We start from the raw sequence: 18,809 nt of genomic DNA, 5'->3' as shown, positions 1-18,809 counted from the left end.
AGAATGTCTTAGTTGTTTTGATTTTGACTTGTAAAAATGTATTCCTTAAAAAAGCTGTGCTTTTACATCTGTGGTTCTTAATATCAGGCAGAATTGACTTTGTACACCCAACAAAAGACTGCTGTTACGTTTTATTTATGGTGTTTACACAAAGCACGAAGCAACGGTGGAACTGTGAGAGAAGAAATGTCTTCCCATTATTTGGATTAAAATTGCTGGAAAACACAAACCACATTTAAATGCTTTCAACAAACTGTGTATATATATAGATATATATATATATATAAAAAATCACCTGAGGCACAGCATTGTCATATTTCATATCACCTTTGGTTTCAATAGCTTGTAAGGCACTCTTTACTATATTTAAAGTACATTTTACTGCATGAAAAGAAACTGCAAACTCTGCACTGTGTGATATCAGCCGTTAACAGCTTGTAAAGTAATTATTACACACATTTGTTGTAACATACAAATAATAACCGGAACCGTCGGGTTCTCTGAAACAAAAGCAAACGACATTTGCTTCTACAAATGTTTCAAAACTACCAACAACAGATACAATGGTTTCAAAATAAACGTTAGCTGCAAAGTCAGCTGTAAAAACGAAGGCTTTAGAGACCATGTTTTCCCCACATTCTAAGAAAACTGTTCAAGTCTTCATACATACATACACACACACACACACATAAAGAAGACAGACCTACATGTGTCGCACCAACATGAATTCATGAGTCAAGGGTGACATTAAAAAAAAGAAAAAGGTAACCAACTTGTTTAAAAAAAAATGAAATCAGTAGTTTTTGTGTTTCACAAATTCTCTCTAAGACAATAAAAACTAAAAACTGCAAAATTGAAAAAGTTTTATATTTGCTATGCGTTTGCTTATGTGTCTGATGAATGGTGCTGTTTTAGGTTCTTTCAGACGAAGTTAAATACTTACCAATTAAGTGATATTTAACCTGCGTTTTTCACATTTCACGACTGTGCCAACGAGAGCACGGACACATTGGATCCATTAACAAATGGTTTCCTGTTTGCATTTGAATTGGTCTTGCCTGTTACGTGATAAATACACCAGCATGTGAGGCACCATTCTCTGAAGCCTCGGTGCTGGAAAAACAAAAACCCCAATGATAACACGTGGATTTAGCATTCACAATGCAGTGTAACACCTCAATCAGATTGTCTCTTAAAAAGGTCCAATGCTTCATGTTGAATCCAGCCAACATTTGAGTCTGTAGAGAAACTCGCTAGATTGCTGCACCCAGGTGAACACAAGTGTGCGTACAGAGTGTGTGCAAGGCTTTATATAGTATTAAATATAAAATGTAAGTATGCACATGAAGTGCTCTGCCAAACATGTACAGTAATGTAACCATGAGGATGCAGTGTCCACTGTTCCTCTGACCAAGCTTCCACTTCCCCGCCTAACCAGCTGCTTTATTCTTGTAGGTGCTGTGAGTTGTGACACTTTTTCACCACCGCCTGGAAACGCGCAGGTGCGGTTCACACACTGGCCCCTGCAGATCTGCTCCCGTGGTTTGAAAATCCACCTCCTCTTCCCCCAACGTCCCCAGGCATAGGACCAGAGTGGTGGTTTCCGTTGTCACGTCCTGCTTCCCGTAGAACTGAACAGTTCATTGCCGCCCAGAGCCTCTCGTTCTCCTTCAGCTGATCGCTGACCTTAAAGATGGCAAGAATACAGGTCATGCGGTTACTGACACGCACGCAATAAAGTTGTCTGCTAAGCGTAGCTTTGAGTTAATGGTCTCACCTGCTTCTCCAGCATCTGGATCCTCATCTCCTGATGGGCAACTGTCTCCCGTAACTTCAAAATAAACAACTGGGTAAAAATACTATGGGATTTTGGTTGTTCTTGTTAAGAGTGTGACATTTGTATCTCATACCTGTGTGATCTCGCTACTAGCACTGCAGCATCCTCCAGATTCTCCTTTTTTGCAGACATGAGCCCCCTCCAGTCCGTTGATGCTATCATGGCTCATTCGTTTAGTCTGTGAAGAACCACCAGAGAGGGGGGGAAGTTAAGAGTAGGCATGAACAGCAGTGCTGAATTGGAATTGGGAGTGGATAATGAATGTGTCTTGTGTTACCGGAAGGTCTTTCTTGGTGCTGACAGCAGCTGCTGCAGCCTTCAGCTCTTTGAGCTCCTCATACGGTAACGTGACGCTCTCTGAGATGGAGGAGAGCTGGTCAGGAGTAGATAGCTCCGACTCGTCTGGCATTGGGATGAACTCTGCGTCCTCGAGCTCCTGTTAGGACGAGAAGCTTGCTGAATTAAGATGAGCTCACGCTGGATGAATGCACAGTGCCTGGCGGCGTGGGCGGCTGACCAGCTCACACAGGGAGTGAGTGTCTGTTATGTTTGACATAGAGTTGGCCCTTGAAAATCATACTTTTACATTCTGTAACGGCTCCTCTGCTCTCAACTAAATACCGGGACTCTCCAGTATGAAGCCACATAGCCAATGAAGTTTTGTTGAGATTCATGGGAACAACTGCAAGTCTCCATTCAGATGTTAATAATGACTTAAACATTGGATTCTTTACTCCATAGCCCTTTTCTGTTAACAAACCTTTCTCAGCCAGAAGGGGCATGAGCTGTCTCCAGTCTGACTTGTCATTGACATCATTGGGGTCTCCATGAGGCAACCCTCTGTATTATCCTCCAATGTCCCCCCCAGGCCCCTGTCACGACACTCTGTCTCTGAACCAGGCTCCAAGTCCAGATCCACTGTTGATGTGGATGCCTCCTGACCCAGGCCTTAATGCACACACACAGCAAGGACTTAAAAGTGGCACACAAAATACACCTACACATAAATCAGTCACTGAAAAAAAAAAACTACATCTACCAATTGATACACCACTGCTGTTGGAGCGAATAGTCTTGGAGTTCAGAACTTTCTCTGCAACACAAACAAACAAACAGTGTCAGCCGGCTTTTTGCCCCAGTCTCCTGTTTAGCAGACGGTTTCTGATTACTAACCCATGATGATAATTGTGTGCCAGGCGCAGCAAGACAGGTCTGGTACATGATGGAGGGAACCAAATATGGGCCTTGGCATGGCAGGGCAAACCTCTGAACCAAATCCCTTATCGGGAGGCATCCCGAGTCGTCCATTTCCCGCATTTCCCCATGCAAAGATCTGATTGTCTGAAAATTTTTTACAAATAAAATTGGCATCTAGAATGAGACTATTTCCCCCCATGTATATCTATACCACTCTATGTGTTCTTACCCTCAGTGGCAGCGATGGTAAAGCCATCTCCACAGGACACCTTTGTTACTATCTTTCCTCCAAAGGGTCCGACAAGGACTTGGACGCCTGGGTGCTTCTTAAAGTCCTTCACACCCAGCTGTCCATATTTGTTACAACCAAAAGTGAGGAGACGACCACGTCCTATAAAGCCAGAAATCAAATTAATAATTTTCTTTTTAAAAAAAGTACATTAGCAGGAGAAATACCAGCCATACCATCTAGTGCAGCAGTGTGGGTCTTCCCTGGGGCTATGACTTGTATCGTGAATCGCGACAGTTGCTTTGCCAAGGTCAGAGAGGTGATGTACGGGATCCCCTGGTAACCCTACGGTGGTGTATAAAAGAAATAAAAAATTAAATACAAACACATCTGTACAACCCAAAAATCATTAAATGAATACAGCTCTTCCTGTCACAGTACCTCTCCAGGGTGGTTTTTGATACCAGAGACTCCCTGGTTAAGACCCAGTTTGTTGTATTCATTGTTTCCACATGCCAGAACTTTGCCACTCTCTGTCAAAAAGAAGGTTCCATCACTGCCACAACACACTGATGAGATGGTGGCACCTTTAGGAACCTCCACCTGGAAAAAAGTCAGAAGAGACTTTTGAAATGTACAAATGCAATTATGCAAACATACAATTATTGTATCATATTTTGTGCCTAACTGTAAGGCTTTAGGAAAGTAAAGTGAGTCTTACTCACTTGCATTGGAGAAGAGAAGTCATCCTCACATTCCAGGCCAAGACGTCCTGTGGCAGGAAAACAGAGCACATTTGAAAAAAACACTTACTAAGGGCCACTCTCTCCACCTGGTGGTTGCACTTGTAACAGCAAGAATAGCCTTGCAGAGGCGAAATGACATCAGCTCAAAGCAGCAGTACATACAGCAACCCTATGTACCATACTCTCCACAGCCCCACGAGTAGATTTCCCCGCCGTGAGTCAGCACCACCACATGGTTGTCTCCACACGAAACCTGGCGGACCGGTCGCTCTTCAAAGAACTCCAAAAGTACTGGCTCTAAAACCTCACTTCCAAGCATGCTCTCCACTCCAATGCAGCCATAATAGTCTGACCCAAACATGTACATCTGGTCTTCATCTGTAAAGGGGTTCATTAGAGAAAAAAAGAGAGTTAAAAGAGTTTTCTTTTACCTCCATATCTTCTTGTTTTCACCGGAACGCTCACCAGTGATGCAGGCAGTGAAGTCAGCCCCACATGCCACCTGTCGAACTGCCTTCCCCTGAAGCTTATCCAACCTCTTTGGCTGCCTGTATGAGGCCTGGTCTCCATGCCCGAGCTGGCCCACCATCTTTGCTCCACCTTGGATGTCCTGAAGAGAAAGTAAAGCAAGTTTCATGCAGCGAAGCGCAAGCGCAACTTGAGCGATTGTGGGTGATATTTCAATACTCACAGCCCAAGTGTACAGCTCCTTTTCCACAGTCACCACTGCAAAGTGACTCTCTCCTGCACACACTTGTTGGGCACTGGTGCCTCCCTTAAACGTGTCTAGTTTCTGGGGGGTGAACTTCCCTCCACCCCAGAAGTACACCTCCCTCGAGCGTGTGGTTACCACAGCAACAGGGGTTTCGGTCACTGTACTCAGCCTGTATGACCAGGACAACAAATCAGAAATGCACAAGAAAACTATGGGACAGAGATGAGCTTTCAAAGAGAACCTTTAAAAACTTACTTTGGTTTCTTCATTGCAGTATTCAACAGGGCAACTCGCTCTTCAAGCTCCCTAACAGAATGACAAGGTCCAGAGTGTTTCATGTTCCAGCATTATTATATATATTATTATTATATAATATTTCCAGATTTTTGGAACTTACTGTCGGCAGCAGGAGATGAACGGATGGTCCAGAACTTGCTCCGCTGTGGGCCTCTTTACAGGATCCTGTGAGACAGAATGAGCAATGATATCCCTCATAAGAGCTTATCTCGCAAATCAACCCTTTTCATTTTTCACGACAAGAACAACATCAGTGTCCGATTATTCCCCTTACTCACTTGATCGAGGCACTCATACACCAGCTTGATCAACGCAGACGAAAAAACCTCTGAGTTCACGTCCATTGTCCAGTTGCCCTGGACTATTTTCACACAGAGGTTCAAAGGGTTCTGCATGGACAAATAATTAATTCACTCTGAGGATATAAAACTATTTTTTTAGGACTGATGTCAATTGTTTAAACTACTGTCTGGACACCTACCGTTGCATCAAATGTTCTTGTGAGGGTTAAGACTTCGTATAGTACACAACCCATGGCCCAGATGTCAGATTTGAAGTTGTACTTTGATCCCTGGCACAATTCTGGTGACATGTAATATGGGGTTCCCACACACTGGATTTGCAGGGGAAGAAAAAGTGCAGAGAGACATTTAGTAAGAGCTGACGCTACCATGAACCTGTGTTGTGCTACACCTCATAAGTAGCAAAGCAAATATCCACAGACTGATGTGATATCAACTATAGCGTCACGTGATTTTCTTTACCAAGAACATTTGGTTATTATACATTAAACCACATCTTCCTAGATTAATAATGTTGGTGGTGAAATGAAAACTTACCGTCTCTGCCATTGAAAACTCCGAGTCTAGCTTCTTCGCAAGGCCATAGTCACCCAGCTTAATGAGGTCAGTCTTTGTCAGGAAAATATTCAGAGTTTTAATATCTCTGCGAGAAAAACAAAAGTTCCATTTAAAAACAGAATGTAATGTGACCTGCCAGGTGCCTTCAACAAGGGAATGAAAATCTAACCTGTGTAATATCCCAGCCATGTGAATGTGGGCCACCGCTGAGGCAATTTGGTACAGGTACCATATAACCACCTAAAGACACATGTTAACTGTAAGGATAAAGGAGTCACTGAGAGAAAAACTGCTGCAATGTTGCAATCCTACCTGTTCATTGAAAAGTTTTCCCTTCTGTTGGATGATTTTATCATACAGATTCCCTCCTGTGATAAAAAACAAAACATGTGCCATTCTGTTACAGCCGAGAAGCATTCACTCTAATCTTTAACACTGCGTGTTCTCCTTTTTACCATTGCAATACTCCAGCTCAATAAGCAGGGAGTTTTTATCCATGAAGTGGTTAAAGTAGGCTATGATGTTGTTGTGCTCCAGGATGGAGAGGATGCTAATTTCATTCATGACATCGCGGCGCTCCTTTTCTGAGAGCGAGTTCAGGTCCACTTCCTTCCATACCACAAGAGAGTTGTCCTAGGGAAGCCAGAGTTTGTACACAATCACTTTGAGGTAAAACACATCATTGCTTTGACTGTTTGACCTCAGAAATGTTTGCTATTTTCATACATATGTTTGAAATCACAACCTAAGTGGTTTCTTCAACATTCTTTCTTACAGTTTAATTATCAGACGTTTATAGCAATGGTTATTAATACTGACAATCTTCTTGGCCTTATCACCCAGCACTAATATCTACCAGGAAAATGTTATTTTCTTGCATATAATTTGCTCAAGAATACATCTTGTGGAAGGCAGTGGATAGCAAAGGAAAGTCTAGAAAGCCCCAGTTTGGAGTAAACACAATAAAGCAGGAAGTCATGGGAAAGTAATTTGTCTTGTTCACACTAAAGAATTTCTCACAGGGGTATGGAAACACAGGAGCGTTGAGCAAGTCAGCCCTGCTTCATTATTCCTATCAGCTGTGTGGGTGTATTTAAAGATTTAAAAAAGAAATGCAAATGCCCTGAGTGCAATTTGTTTATGACAAAAAGTGGAAAGAAAACCAAACAGCAGTCTGTGGGCTATTTATTTGTTCCCTTAAAGGAGCATAAGAGTTGTTACGCAGTTGGAGCATCATGTTTTTGATGTGTCTTGTTATGGCTAGGTGTGTCGTACATGCATCAGCACAACTGTGTCATATTTCCATTTAAAACAATGAATGTGCACATGCAAAAGACTGACATGTTAATAACCCAGATGTAGGTAGGTAGGTAGGTAAATAGTAGTGGGTCATGACACCTGACCATGAAACCAACAGGGACTGTAATGATGTATTCAAATACATATACAGTACTTTAGTAAGGAGTTGAGATTCTGAAGTGTTTCAATGGGAATTTGGGTCCAAATTCTGGAAATCTGCAGGGCATTTAAGTCCGGCACTGATGTTAGACAGGAAGGTCTTGTTCGAAATCTCACTTCCAGTTCATCCCAAAGATGCTGGATGGGGTTGAGGTCAGTGAGGTCAGTCAAGTTCTTCACACCAAACTTGCTAAACCATGTCTTTGTAGACCTTGCTTTGTGTACTTCATAGAATGTAGGTAAATAGGTTATACAGTAGAAACCAGAAGTTTATATACACTATATAAAAAGACACATATGCTTTTTTTTCTCACTGTCTGACATGAAATCACTTTTCCTGTTTTAGGTCCGTTAGAATTACCAAAATTATATCTATTTGCTAAATGCCAGAATAATGAGAGAAGGATTTTTTTTATTTTATTTTTATTACTTTCTTCAAAGTCAGAAGTTTACATACATACACTAAGATTACTATGTCTTTAAACAACTTGGGAAAGCCCAGGTGATGATGTCATGTCTTTGGAAGCTTCTGATAGGTTTATTGACAACATTTGAGTTAATTAGACACACCTGTTGAGGTATTTTAAGGCACACCTGAAACACACTGCTTCTTTGTGTAACATCATGGGAAAGTCAAAAGAAATCAGCCAAACTATCAGGAAGAGAATTGTGGATTTGCACAAGTGTGGTTCATCCTTGGGTGCAATTTCCAGATGCCTGAAGGTGCCACGTTCATCTGTTCAACCAATTATACGCAGGTATAAACACCATGGGAATGTCCAGCCATCATACCGCTCAGGAGGGAGGCGGTTTCTGTGTCCCAGAGATGAACGTGCTTTGGTCCGAAATGTGCATATCAACCCAAGAACAAAAGCAAAAGACATTGTGAAGATGCTGGCTGAAGCTGGTAAGAGTGTGTCATTACCCACAGTGAAACGAGTACTGTACCGACATGGGCTGAAAGGCCACTCTGCCAGGAAGAAGCCATTACTTGGTGAGAAGATGGCTGTAGTTGAGTAGGTAGGTAATAAGCAGATAATGAGCGATGGACTGGTAGGTAATAGCAGTTTGTGGGTAAGTAGGTGTTAGGCAGTTGCTAATTAGTAAATAGACATATACCTTCAAGGCCAGTGAATCAATGTGTTCACTTTAAACAACTTTTTTTAATGTAGGACACAATACTAATGGGTGAACTGTCCACTACAGGCAGACAACTATGCAGGGACTTGAACACAACTCACCTCTATCCGCCTGTACAGAGTCGCTTCACCAAACGCCCCTCTGCCGAGGATCCGGATAGGAATGTAATGCAACTTCTCCTCCTCGCCGTTAAAAGTGCTCGACGCCGACCGTTCACTGACCACAGACCCGCCACCCAAATCTGAATTCAGCGAGTCGAAATGTCTTTCGTAGTCCTCTAATGACATGTCTGTTTTGGGACTTGTTAGCCAATGGCAGTGATGGAAATAACCCGAACAGGCCTAACGACACCACTCTGAAAAAGACTCCTACAAAGCCGTACACGCGTCCAACATGTCACCCGTAGCGACACCGAAAAAGACCCGTTGTTGTACGAATACAGCCAGAAGCCTCGAAGCCACTGAAAATTACAAAGTGTGAGGTAAATACGACGCAGCGAAATGCGTGCAACTACACTAGTTGCGCTAGTATCACGCCGGAGTACGACACAAGAGTTAGGACGCCCCATAACCTTTTAGAATTTTTCAAAGTAAAACGCCAGACAGCGTGGGTAGCTTGAAGTTTGTTTTACTTTGAAATTCAAGAGAGAGTGTTTCCGGTGAAGTTGAACTGTTTACATTCTCTGAAGAAAAAAAAAGTAGAGCAAAAACGGACACAAATTCACTCACCTCGAACTGGAAATGTTAGTCCACTTAAATATGCATAACAATACACAACGACACTACACGACTATTTAAATTTGTTTGGGCTCGAATGGCACGCGCATATGAGGCACCGAAGAACGAATACAAATCCAAATGTACCTCGCGCAGAAACCCGGAAACTGTCAGTCTCACTGCATCTGTTGTTTGCTTTATGAAATATATAATTACAACACAGTACATGCAGTTTCCCACGTTTATTTTAAGCTCCAGTGTTTAAAATTGCACACATTTTACACCGTGGAACGGGAACATACAATGCATTGAATTATTGGAAAACCAAATATTACATTGTATGTTTTTGGTTACTCCACTTGATGGAATAGCTGACTAATCAAGCCACCAAAGTATTCTATTCATTTCTTTGTTTTATCTTTGTTTTTTTTTTAAAAAAGCATATTATTTACATCATAGGTCTCCAGCTCGCAGCCAGTCCTTCCACTTAATATGAAGTTATAATTAGTTATTACTATATGATTTTAATAGATTCATTTTGCATCATATATTTATGTTGTGAACTATTTATCATTCCATATAAAAGCAAACACTTTATTTTGAAATGATGTGATTTATTTTTCACTTGACTGGTCCCCTACTGACCAAACTAGACCCTCAGTTTGAGACCTTTGGTTTACATTAATAGACAATTCCAAAAATGTACGGCACTTGTCTTTCATTAGATTTATATTTAGTAATCAAAACATCTTTTGAAAGGTTGTTTTACACAGCAGGGGGCAAGTCTTTGAAGGTTACATTCAGACTGCTGGGTCAAGAGGCCCAAATCTGACACATCACATCCATCCAATTTCATCTTTGGTACCTCTGGCCTCTGATATGCTGCCGAGAGCCAAATCCGTGTGATCCTGAGCTTTATGTGGGTTCTTATGTTTCCCTTTACCGTCCCTACAAAGTGAATATTTTTTGTGGCTAAGATGACAAAAAGGGCTTTGTAAAAGCTGCTAAGTGCATGATGTTGTATCCAAGCTGGACCTTAATGCAAACACACCATACTATTGCATAGTATGAATCCATACCTGGGCTATAACAGTTAGAAACAAAACTGACCAATCATACAAGCCAAAAAGTCTGAATTTAGCCTAGCGTTGGACCAGAGTCTCAAGTGCTTAGAATTAATGGTATTTTAATGCATTGTGCTTAGATTTTGGACCAGCAGGGCACCCGTAACATTCTCTAATGACTCACTCACACACAGTTTTGTAATATTGACAGAGCAGCTGCCTCACACAGTCAAAAGTGGAATGAATGCTGAGGGGGTCCTGGGGACGAAACATGGATAATTCTGAAATGATTTCAAATGAAGGCAACAACACAGATGGAATGTCTTTTCCTTATAATGTGAGAAACAAAGGTTAGTTTGAGTTACTTAAACTTCCATTTTTACTAATCCTACATAATTGTAATCTGTTGTTCTCTTTGAACCTGTTTGATTAGGAGCTGTGCAAACATTCAGAGTCGGGTCCAGAAGTCTTCCACTTTATCCGTCAGTTATCCTGTGTTTAGGATTGCTGAATGTGATTCTGCTGTTAACTGCCATTGCTATTGGGATTTACTGTGAGTACAACTAGTCCAAGGAAGGTGGACACATTTGTCATCAAGCTATTATATTTTGTATTGTACTCTTTCTATACCAAATATGCAAAAACGTTTGTTTTGTTTGTGAATAGCACTTATTTATTAAGTCATTGTTAATCCCAGGTGGCAAAGTCAATCAAGAATCGGAACCCCACAACCACAAAACAGCACAAGGACTACTTATAGAGGTGAATGAACTTCAGAGAGCTCAAGGTGAAGCTGTGAACGATAAAGAAGTGTCTGAACAAGCACTAGAGCAAGAACGTAGGAACACCAAGCAACTTGAGCTGCATTTAACACACAACAAAACCAACAGTGACCGCCTTCAGAGGCAACTTGAGGTGCTACATGTGGAGAAGGCAACAATTCTGGCCAATGCCTCGGAGTCCAGTGAGAGACTTTTGATTACATTTCAAAGGAATACTTCACCGACTTGCCTTTAGCTTTGTATTAGGAGAATAGAGGTAGTATTTTTCGCAAACTCAGTTACCTCAGACCTCTCAGAGTCGAGAAATATCTTACGCAAAATTGTCACTGGTGGGCATGTTACAAAGAAAAGAATGAAGATAATTCTCAACTCAGGGGAAAATGAGATTGGGAAGCACAATTTTTCAAAAATACTACCCCTATTCTTGTAATACAAAGCTAAATGCAAATCGGTGAAGTATTCCTTTTAAGTGTATGTTGGACATAAACCCTTTCTTCGTTTTGTGACTGTAGCAAGTTTTCTTCCTTTTTTAAGAAAAAAGCTGCGGGCGATGCCTTCCTGGGTGGATATTACGTAACACCACATGCTACTTCTATTCTACATCAAGCTCCCTTCCAAAAAGAAATTGGATGGAGAGTAGAGCGGACTGTATCAGTCGTGGTGCCGATCTTGTTGTGATTGATAGCTGGGAGGAGCAGGTGAGTCCAGAGTGTTGTAAACCAGAGTGGTTATAGTTCACCTTTTTATGTATATTTAAAGATTGCTATCCACATTGCATTGAATTACCCACTATTTCAGTTAATTATTGCTAAAACTGTGAAGAGATAGAGATATTCCTGTTTTGCAATAATTAAATGATGGAAAGGGATTGGATCACCATGCAACAATATACAACAATTTTACAAATGATTAGAATTCTGACTTCACTTCCTTTCACACAGGTAATTCTCTTTGAGTCCCTACAAAAACTTTCTCCAGCTGCACGGGTTCAGAGAATTTGGATTGGCCTCACAGATCATCATGAAGAAGGCACATGGTTGTGGGTAAATAATGCGACAGTGCTGGATGGAGGGTAAGAGTTATTAACACATTTGAATTTGATTAAATCAATTTTGGCAAATCGAAGTGGACATTTTCGGGCGTTACCTGCTAATGACTGCTATTTGCAACAGTTGAAATTCATATCAGATGATTGCAGGAAATAACTTTAGTGTTTCTTTAGGTATTGGATGGAAAAACAGAACCCTGGAAACAGTACGGACTGTGGAGCATTCATGAGGACTTATGAGGACGATCCAAGAAGGTCATGGTTTGATGAATCGTGCCAAGAGAAAAGGGCATGGTTATGTGAAATTTGATTCAGCCTCTGTGGCTGTGATATGCAAGATCAGCTTGGGTTTGTGTCAGACAATCATGATATGATAGAATATGGACCCCCAGTTATCTTTCATGGAACAAAATGTAGTTATTGTTTTATGTGTTCATTTCCTCATGAATAAATAATTTGATTATAAAAATAACAATTGTTGTGCTTTGGTAGAGAGAAGCATGAACCAAATTAGGGTTTGAAAGGTTTATTCAATTTGTATGAGTACATCACCTTAATGTGTGCATCCCAACTTGTGGTAATTCTTCACTTTTTTTTTCTTTTCTTTTTGAATATTAAGCATGTTCTTCTTTGCTGCTGCATTTTTTCCCCTCATCTGTCTGATGTGCATGAAATATGGCTTCTGGGGTTTCATGTCCACAGGTCGACTGCCTGAACATTCACTTAACAGTAATAAGCCACGCTGAGATCATAGTTGAGCACACGGTCAGTAAAGCTGCAGATATTGCTGAGATGGAGGTGCGCAAATTGTGAAAGATGAAAGTGAAGACACGCTCCTTGGTATCAAAAAACCTCTTTTGATAAACAATCTCCTTTTTGATGTGTGTGTGAAAGCACTGAATGATGATTTCTTCTATATTTGGATCTTGCATCAGAATATAGTATTTGACCAAATCACCAAACTTGTCCTGAAGATCGAGGACCACAACCATAGCCACTCGCTTGAACCTGCTCAAGTCCAGATCAAATCCCTCTGGGATGGTGAGTCTGTTCAGTGTCTGTTCTATTAGATGCTGTACGTGACTGAGCCACTCGTCGTTACCACACTTTTTAAGTGCTTTACATATTATTAGGCCCCTGAAGAACGTGGCTTCAACAAACATCTGGAGTTGCTGCTCTTGCACAGAAGCGACATAATTGTCAGACCACATGTTAGCTTTGTTGTCCAAGGGAAACAGATTTTTTGAAATTTTAATTTGTCAGCATAATCATTAAGACACGAGGGGTTCAAAATAGTTCCTGAGTGGTACCTGGCCTGTTAAGTTCCAGCTTTAATACATGAAGTTCTTCTTTTAATGATTTCCAACAGGCTGTACACTGAGAGGTTTAAGGCTGGCCTCGTCAGTTCTCAATAGATCCAAGATCTTAATCACAGTTTAAAGATGATGATGATAAAGATCTTGATTTGATGAATTCTCCAGCACAGCAGTTCAAAGCTTCTCATCGCAGATCAAAGTCCTTTCTTCTGTCAAAAAAGCTTCCGATTTGTCATATCTTTACATATAAAACAGTTGCATGATAAAATGCTAAAACAGTTGCATGATAAAATGCAAAGGCAAACTACATGTAATACCTCAAAGGTGCTTAAGATAGGATCAAAGGCCCCCATGATGACATAACCGGTGTGTTACGAGATGGACAAAATAGGGACTGAGTTTCCATCTGAGACACAGTAGATCGAGGAGGATGGAGGAGTGAGGATGAGATTCAAGGAGAACTTTGAGCTGCAAAACTACATAACACCAAAAAGAATAAAGAACTGACTTAATATGGCCAGTACTCCACTCCTGCCACTGTCAGCTGTTGTCATTGTTACTATATCAACCCAACCACACTTTGATATTGTTGCTTTGGCGGTCTTCAATAAGTCACATCAGACTCACAACTCGCTGTCACTAGCAGCCATAAAAACCCATCAGAGACCAGGAGAGAAGAAGGGGGAGAAAAACAAGCATCGTTAAAAACATGACAAAGATCAAGGATAGCGCTGCCATAACAGAAGACATTAAACTGAGCTAAATTAAGCCAGACTTTGTCCTTCATTCCATGTTCAGATTTGAGTGAAATGACAGACATGGCGCGACAGTAGCTCAGTGGTACAGGTAGAGCAAGAGTGTGGTTTTGACTACCGGCTACACTGGTCTACAAAGAGGGTTTTTGAGACCTCCTCTCACAGTTTAAGTACATACAAATTGAAGTTTGGTTAATTAACTGGATACTCTGTTGGCTCTGTGATAGGCTGGTGACCTGTTCAGCATCGACAGTGCCTCTCGCCCAGTGTTGGGTAGTAACGCGTTATTAGCAACATTAGGTAACGCATTGTTTTTTTTTTTAATTCAGTAACTCCGTTTCCGTTACCAACCGCTGCGTTACTCCTTTTGGTGAGGTTTTACAACAGAACACAGTTCTCATAACATTTTAGCGATCAATAAAGTTTAATTGAATTGAAAAAACAAAGCACTCTAGCGTCCCATACGTAATCAAACACGCGCCATGAAGAGGACTGGACAGGTCAGGGCAGGGCATGATGGCGAGCAAGAAGTGGAAGATAAGTTTCTCCTCGTGGAGGTATTCACGTTATTTTCAACTGGAGAGCAGAGGGAAAAACAACATTAAGGTAACTTGTAGACTGTGTCCCGGTACAAAAATACTTTCTACGGCGAACAACAAGCAACAGCAATCTGCTGAAGCACCTGGAGAAGCGGCATGCTTCGACAAAGTTAGCAGCTAAGATAGCTAACGCAGCATCCGAGACCGAGGGTCACAGCAGCGAGCACACACCCACTCCACCCAAGCAGCAGCGGTTGGAGTTCGAAAGGCGGACCCATAGCCAGGCACAACTTGATAAAATAATAGCATGGTATGTTTAATTGTTTATTTGGATCTCTTTTAGCAATATCAGGCTATTATTCTAAAGCACGTGTTTTCCCCCTCAGATATGTAGTGGAAAACATCAGTACAGAACTGAGATGACGGCTAGAGGGGAACTCGATCAATCAACCTTTATTTAATGGGAGCATTGGAAAAACATTTTACATAAAGTTACTTTCTCAGTAACGCATTACTTTTTGGTCTAAGTAACTGAGTTACTGAGTGATTTTTTCCAAAGTAACTAGATTCAAGATTCAAGATTCAAAGTGTTTATTGTCATATGCACAGTAAAGAAACATGTTTCCCTGTACAATGAATATGTAACTGTAACTAGTTACTATTTTTCAATAACTAGCACAACACTGCTCTCGCCTCAACATATTTAACAGCTGTAATCCAGACACTCAAAGCATCTAGACCAGAGTTCAATCACACACATGTCCCTTATTCATTGAGACAAACATTTCTCCACAAACTACTTTTCCCAGCATAATGGAGAGTGTGCTGTCACAGTCAGAACACAAGGGAAACCTGTCACATTTCTCAGCGTCTTTTCACTCTCTATATTTGGTCATATTGGTTGATGCTAAAATTGTGTTGGTTTTTACGATAGTAATATTAATGCATTTTCCTGCAACTCATTTTACGGTGTCACTGTGATATTACTCTTGAGAGCCACTTGTATGTGATTTTTAATTCAGGGGAACATTTTTCAAGGTCGGTTTACAATGGGAGGTAGCTCTGCATTTCCACCACACCAACTATAGTTATAGTGGGACTGGGCCTGATGAATGTTGTCCTGCTGATGGTTGTTGTTGTTAGGATTTGTTGTAAGCATGAGAGTTCATAAGAAACTGGTTATTGCCTAAATGTACACTGTACAGCCACTGAATGACAATACACAAAATTAAAATGTACAAGATTGTATTATAGACACATTTAGACAGGTGACCGTGGGAATACTGGGAACACAGTCCAATAATAAAGGCAAACAAATTCAAAAAACGGGTGAGCAGAAATCAAGGTAAAAAAAAATAAAATAAATAACAGACTGACATACAAACGAAATAAATGATATTTGACTGAATGGAACTAAAATCATATCACCTAGATTCGCTTAGAGTCAGTTTTTTCAACATTTCAAATGACTAGCACTGCCTGTAAATATTTAACAAATGAACTAGTATTTCTGTTTGCAATGTGACACGCTCACATATACACAGGGCAATGTCCTGACAAATAACCTCTCGGGGGGGAAGAATCACGTCAGACTGCTGTCCTCCCTACAGTCATAATGGCGGACAAAGAAAAGTCAACTGATTTCGGTGGCTCATTTCACAAACTGATAAGTGAAGAGGACACAGATGAGCACGCTCTTCACTTAAATCAAGAGAAGCAACAAGGTATATATACAATGGAGTGAGGCAATGCTGCATGTCTCTACTTATTTCTGTGTTATCTTTACATGTGTCTTTATTTTTACTGTAGTTATTTGTCAACTGTCTTCATATTGCTCTGATATTGATCCACCTTTTTCTTTGTGCAGTGTCCATGTCTATGGTGACAACTGGATCCGGTTTAAATCATTACAAAGTGCTTGCAGTGAGCCTGGCAGTGCTCTCTGTCATTCTTCTAGCCACTGATATTGGCCTGGCAGTGTATTGTAAGTCACTGTGGAGTCATTTACAAAGAGATATCTTGTTGAGTTGAGTTGAGTTGTCTTACTGTCATTGCCGACTTGAGCATTGAAATCCCCCAGCAGGAGTACTTTCTAGCTCCAGGGGCTGTTCAGAGTACCCAGTTTGGGTGTTTTTCGGCCATAGGCACAAACAACAGTTAGGACCCATACCCCCACTCGAATCCACCAAGCTGAAACCCAATGTATGGGCTCCAAGACGGGGAGCATTAGGTATGCTCACTTCCACTCGGTGCCCCACACCAGGGGTAATTCCAGAGGGGAAAAGAGCCCGACACCTCTCGAAATTACAATACTTGTAGAATTGCAATAAATCAGACTCGCAATACAAATCAAATCAGTGCCCAGGTATTGTGAGACAATCCAATCCAGCATTTTTTCCCAGCCCCAATATTTTATGTAATATTAGGTTCTGTACATAGATGTGGACCTAGTTTTTGATCACTTTTGACCTTCTTGACCAGCAGGGTTTAAATAACATAGTGCTACTATGTCTTCACAACTTACAGACAGCAGACTTGCTGGGCAGAGAACAATAGCAGACATCAGCAGTGAGCTGGCCAAACTACAGGCACAATACGACACTGTGATCCAGAACAGGGATGAAGTCAGGAAGCAACTGGAGAGAGAAATCAGAGAGCAACTGGACACCAAGTGGCAGCTTGTACATCAGATGAGGAGATCCAAAGACTATGAGAAGCAGTGCGACAAGATTCAAACAGAAATTGTCGCGTTGAAATCCAGCTTACTGATGATGGGTGAGGTGATACTTGTTTGTGTTAGCAGCGTATTAAATACACCATTGTCATCGTAACCCAAATAACACATCATGTTGCCATTTTTCAGAGGAGGGTTGCAGACACTGTCTCCCCGGATGGTTTTACATAGACTCAGCGTGTTACTTCATCTCTGCGTCTGACAGTTTGTCAAGTAGAACATGGAGTGGTGCGAGACAGTTCTGCAAGAGGTACGGAGGCGACTTGGCTGTGATCGACAACTCTGAGAAAAATGTAAGACTCCATTTGACCCAAATACTCATACTTTCCGGATGAGAGCAGCATTTCTGTGTTTGAGCAGTAAAATCTACAATGAAAATGTTTGTGTGTTGTGTTTATATTTCTGTGTTGTCAGCGAGCACTGGTTGACTTGACAAAGCCCCACCATATCATCACAGCAAACATAAACGATAATGGCTTCTGGATTGGACTGAGTGATGAAGATGTGGAAGGGGATTGGAAATGGGTGAATGGACAAAGACTGACTGAGGGGTAACAGTTACACATTCATAAATTGTAACTGGTCAGTGTTGTAAATGGTTGCAATAGCACATTTACATATTCACTGATCCACTACAATGAATAAATAATGGGTAAAAGTGTTAGAGCTTCCATTATGGCTCAACAAACTAACATATTATGTGTTTCAGGTTCTGGAATAATGGGGAGCCCAATAATTGGCGTGACTTGGAGGACTGTGTAACGGTATATAACAACAAGAACCCCTTTTTGTCCTGGAATGATATGCCATGCTCTTCTCACCTGAGATGGATTTGTGAAAAGGAACCAAGATCTGCAAGTTAGTGTTTGTTTAGGTTTAGCTGTAGTCAAGTTCTTTTACAAAATCATGTAATACACATTTCCTGAATTGTTTTATTGTCAAGTCTTATGTCCACAAAATAGCAAGGCAGATAAAAGTATCTTAATCTTTCCTATGTACACACGTTTTGCTACATTACAGATATTTACATCAGTGTTATCACTTTATCAAACAACAAGTCATATAATGTGTCTGTATAATGTATATGGACATATAGTCTTTCAGTAAAAGGCCTAGTTGTACGCATCATTGTTGTATACTTAGAAACTGGCAATTTTGTTCATATGTGCAATTTTATAAATAAACACAAACCAAAACGGTGCCCATTTGGTGATTGCTAATTAACTTGTCTGACTAACTCGTCACTTCAGCAACATCAAGAAACTGGTTATTACCTAAATGTACCATGTACAGCCACTGAATGACAAAACTGCAACTGAGCAGAGATTACACAAAATCAAAATGTACAAGATTGTATTATAGACCCATTTGGACAG

At 40.9% G+C, this 18,809-nt stretch overlaps 3 protein-coding genes across 3 annotated transcripts; 2 read left to right on the top strand and 1 right to left on the bottom strand.

Moving 5' to 3' along the window:
- Positions 1-116: 116 nt before the first annotated feature.
- LOC122782998 (serine/threonine-protein kinase Nek9) lies at positions 117-9,344 on the bottom strand. The gene is made up of 23 exons (XM_044047629.1): positions 8,581-9,344; positions 6,337-6,514; positions 6,194-6,249; positions 6,051-6,121; positions 5,861-5,966; positions 5,503-5,634; positions 5,300-5,410; positions 5,122-5,186; positions 4,980-5,030; positions 4,701-4,893; positions 4,475-4,619; positions 4,187-4,387; positions 3,989-4,035; positions 3,705-3,866; positions 3,500-3,608; positions 3,264-3,425; positions 3,011-3,178; positions 2,877-2,930; positions 2,598-2,785; positions 2,115-2,273; positions 1,911-2,015; positions 1,778-1,831; positions 117-1,686 (listed from the first exon to the last, which is right to left on the bottom strand). Exons 1-23 carry the CDS (start codon positions 8,764-8,766, stop codon positions 1,510-1,512), a joined length of 2,880 nt encoding a protein of 959 aa, XP_043903564.1. The 5' UTR covers positions 8,767-9,344; the 3' UTR covers positions 117-1,509.
- Positions 9,345-9,926: 582 nt separating this feature from the next.
- Positions 9,927-12,526, top strand: LOC122783264 (C-type lectin domain family 6 member A-like). The gene is made up of 6 exons (XM_044047974.1): positions 9,927-10,609; positions 10,693-10,812; positions 10,957-11,223; positions 11,576-11,739; positions 11,983-12,113; positions 12,264-12,526. Exons 1-6 carry the CDS (start codon positions 10,504-10,506, stop codon positions 12,397-12,399), a joined length of 924 nt encoding a protein of 307 aa, XP_043903909.1. The 5' UTR covers positions 9,927-10,503; the 3' UTR covers positions 12,400-12,526.
- Positions 12,527-16,248: 3,722 nt separating this feature from the next.
- Positions 16,249-18,634, top strand: LOC122783417 (C-type lectin domain family 4 member M-like). Its single transcript, XM_044048198.1, has 6 exons — positions 16,249-16,423; positions 16,567-16,683; positions 17,226-17,474; positions 17,563-17,726; positions 17,848-17,984; positions 18,143-18,634. Exons 1-6 carry the CDS (start codon positions 16,315-16,317, stop codon positions 18,294-18,296), a joined length of 930 nt encoding a protein of 309 aa, XP_043904133.1. The 5' UTR covers positions 16,249-16,314; the 3' UTR covers positions 18,297-18,634.
- Positions 18,635-18,809: the final 175 nt, after the last annotated feature.

Source organism: Solea senegalensis, linkage group LG16 (genome assembly GCF_019176455.1).
Source record: "Solea senegalensis isolate Sse05_10M linkage group LG16, IFAPA_SoseM_1, whole genome shotgun sequence".
NCBI lineage: Eukaryota > Metazoa > Chordata > Actinopteri > Pleuronectiformes > Soleidae > Solea > Solea senegalensis.
The sequence above is the reverse complement of the archived record's forward strand: the minus strand, read 5'-3'. Positions and strand labels throughout refer to the sequence as shown.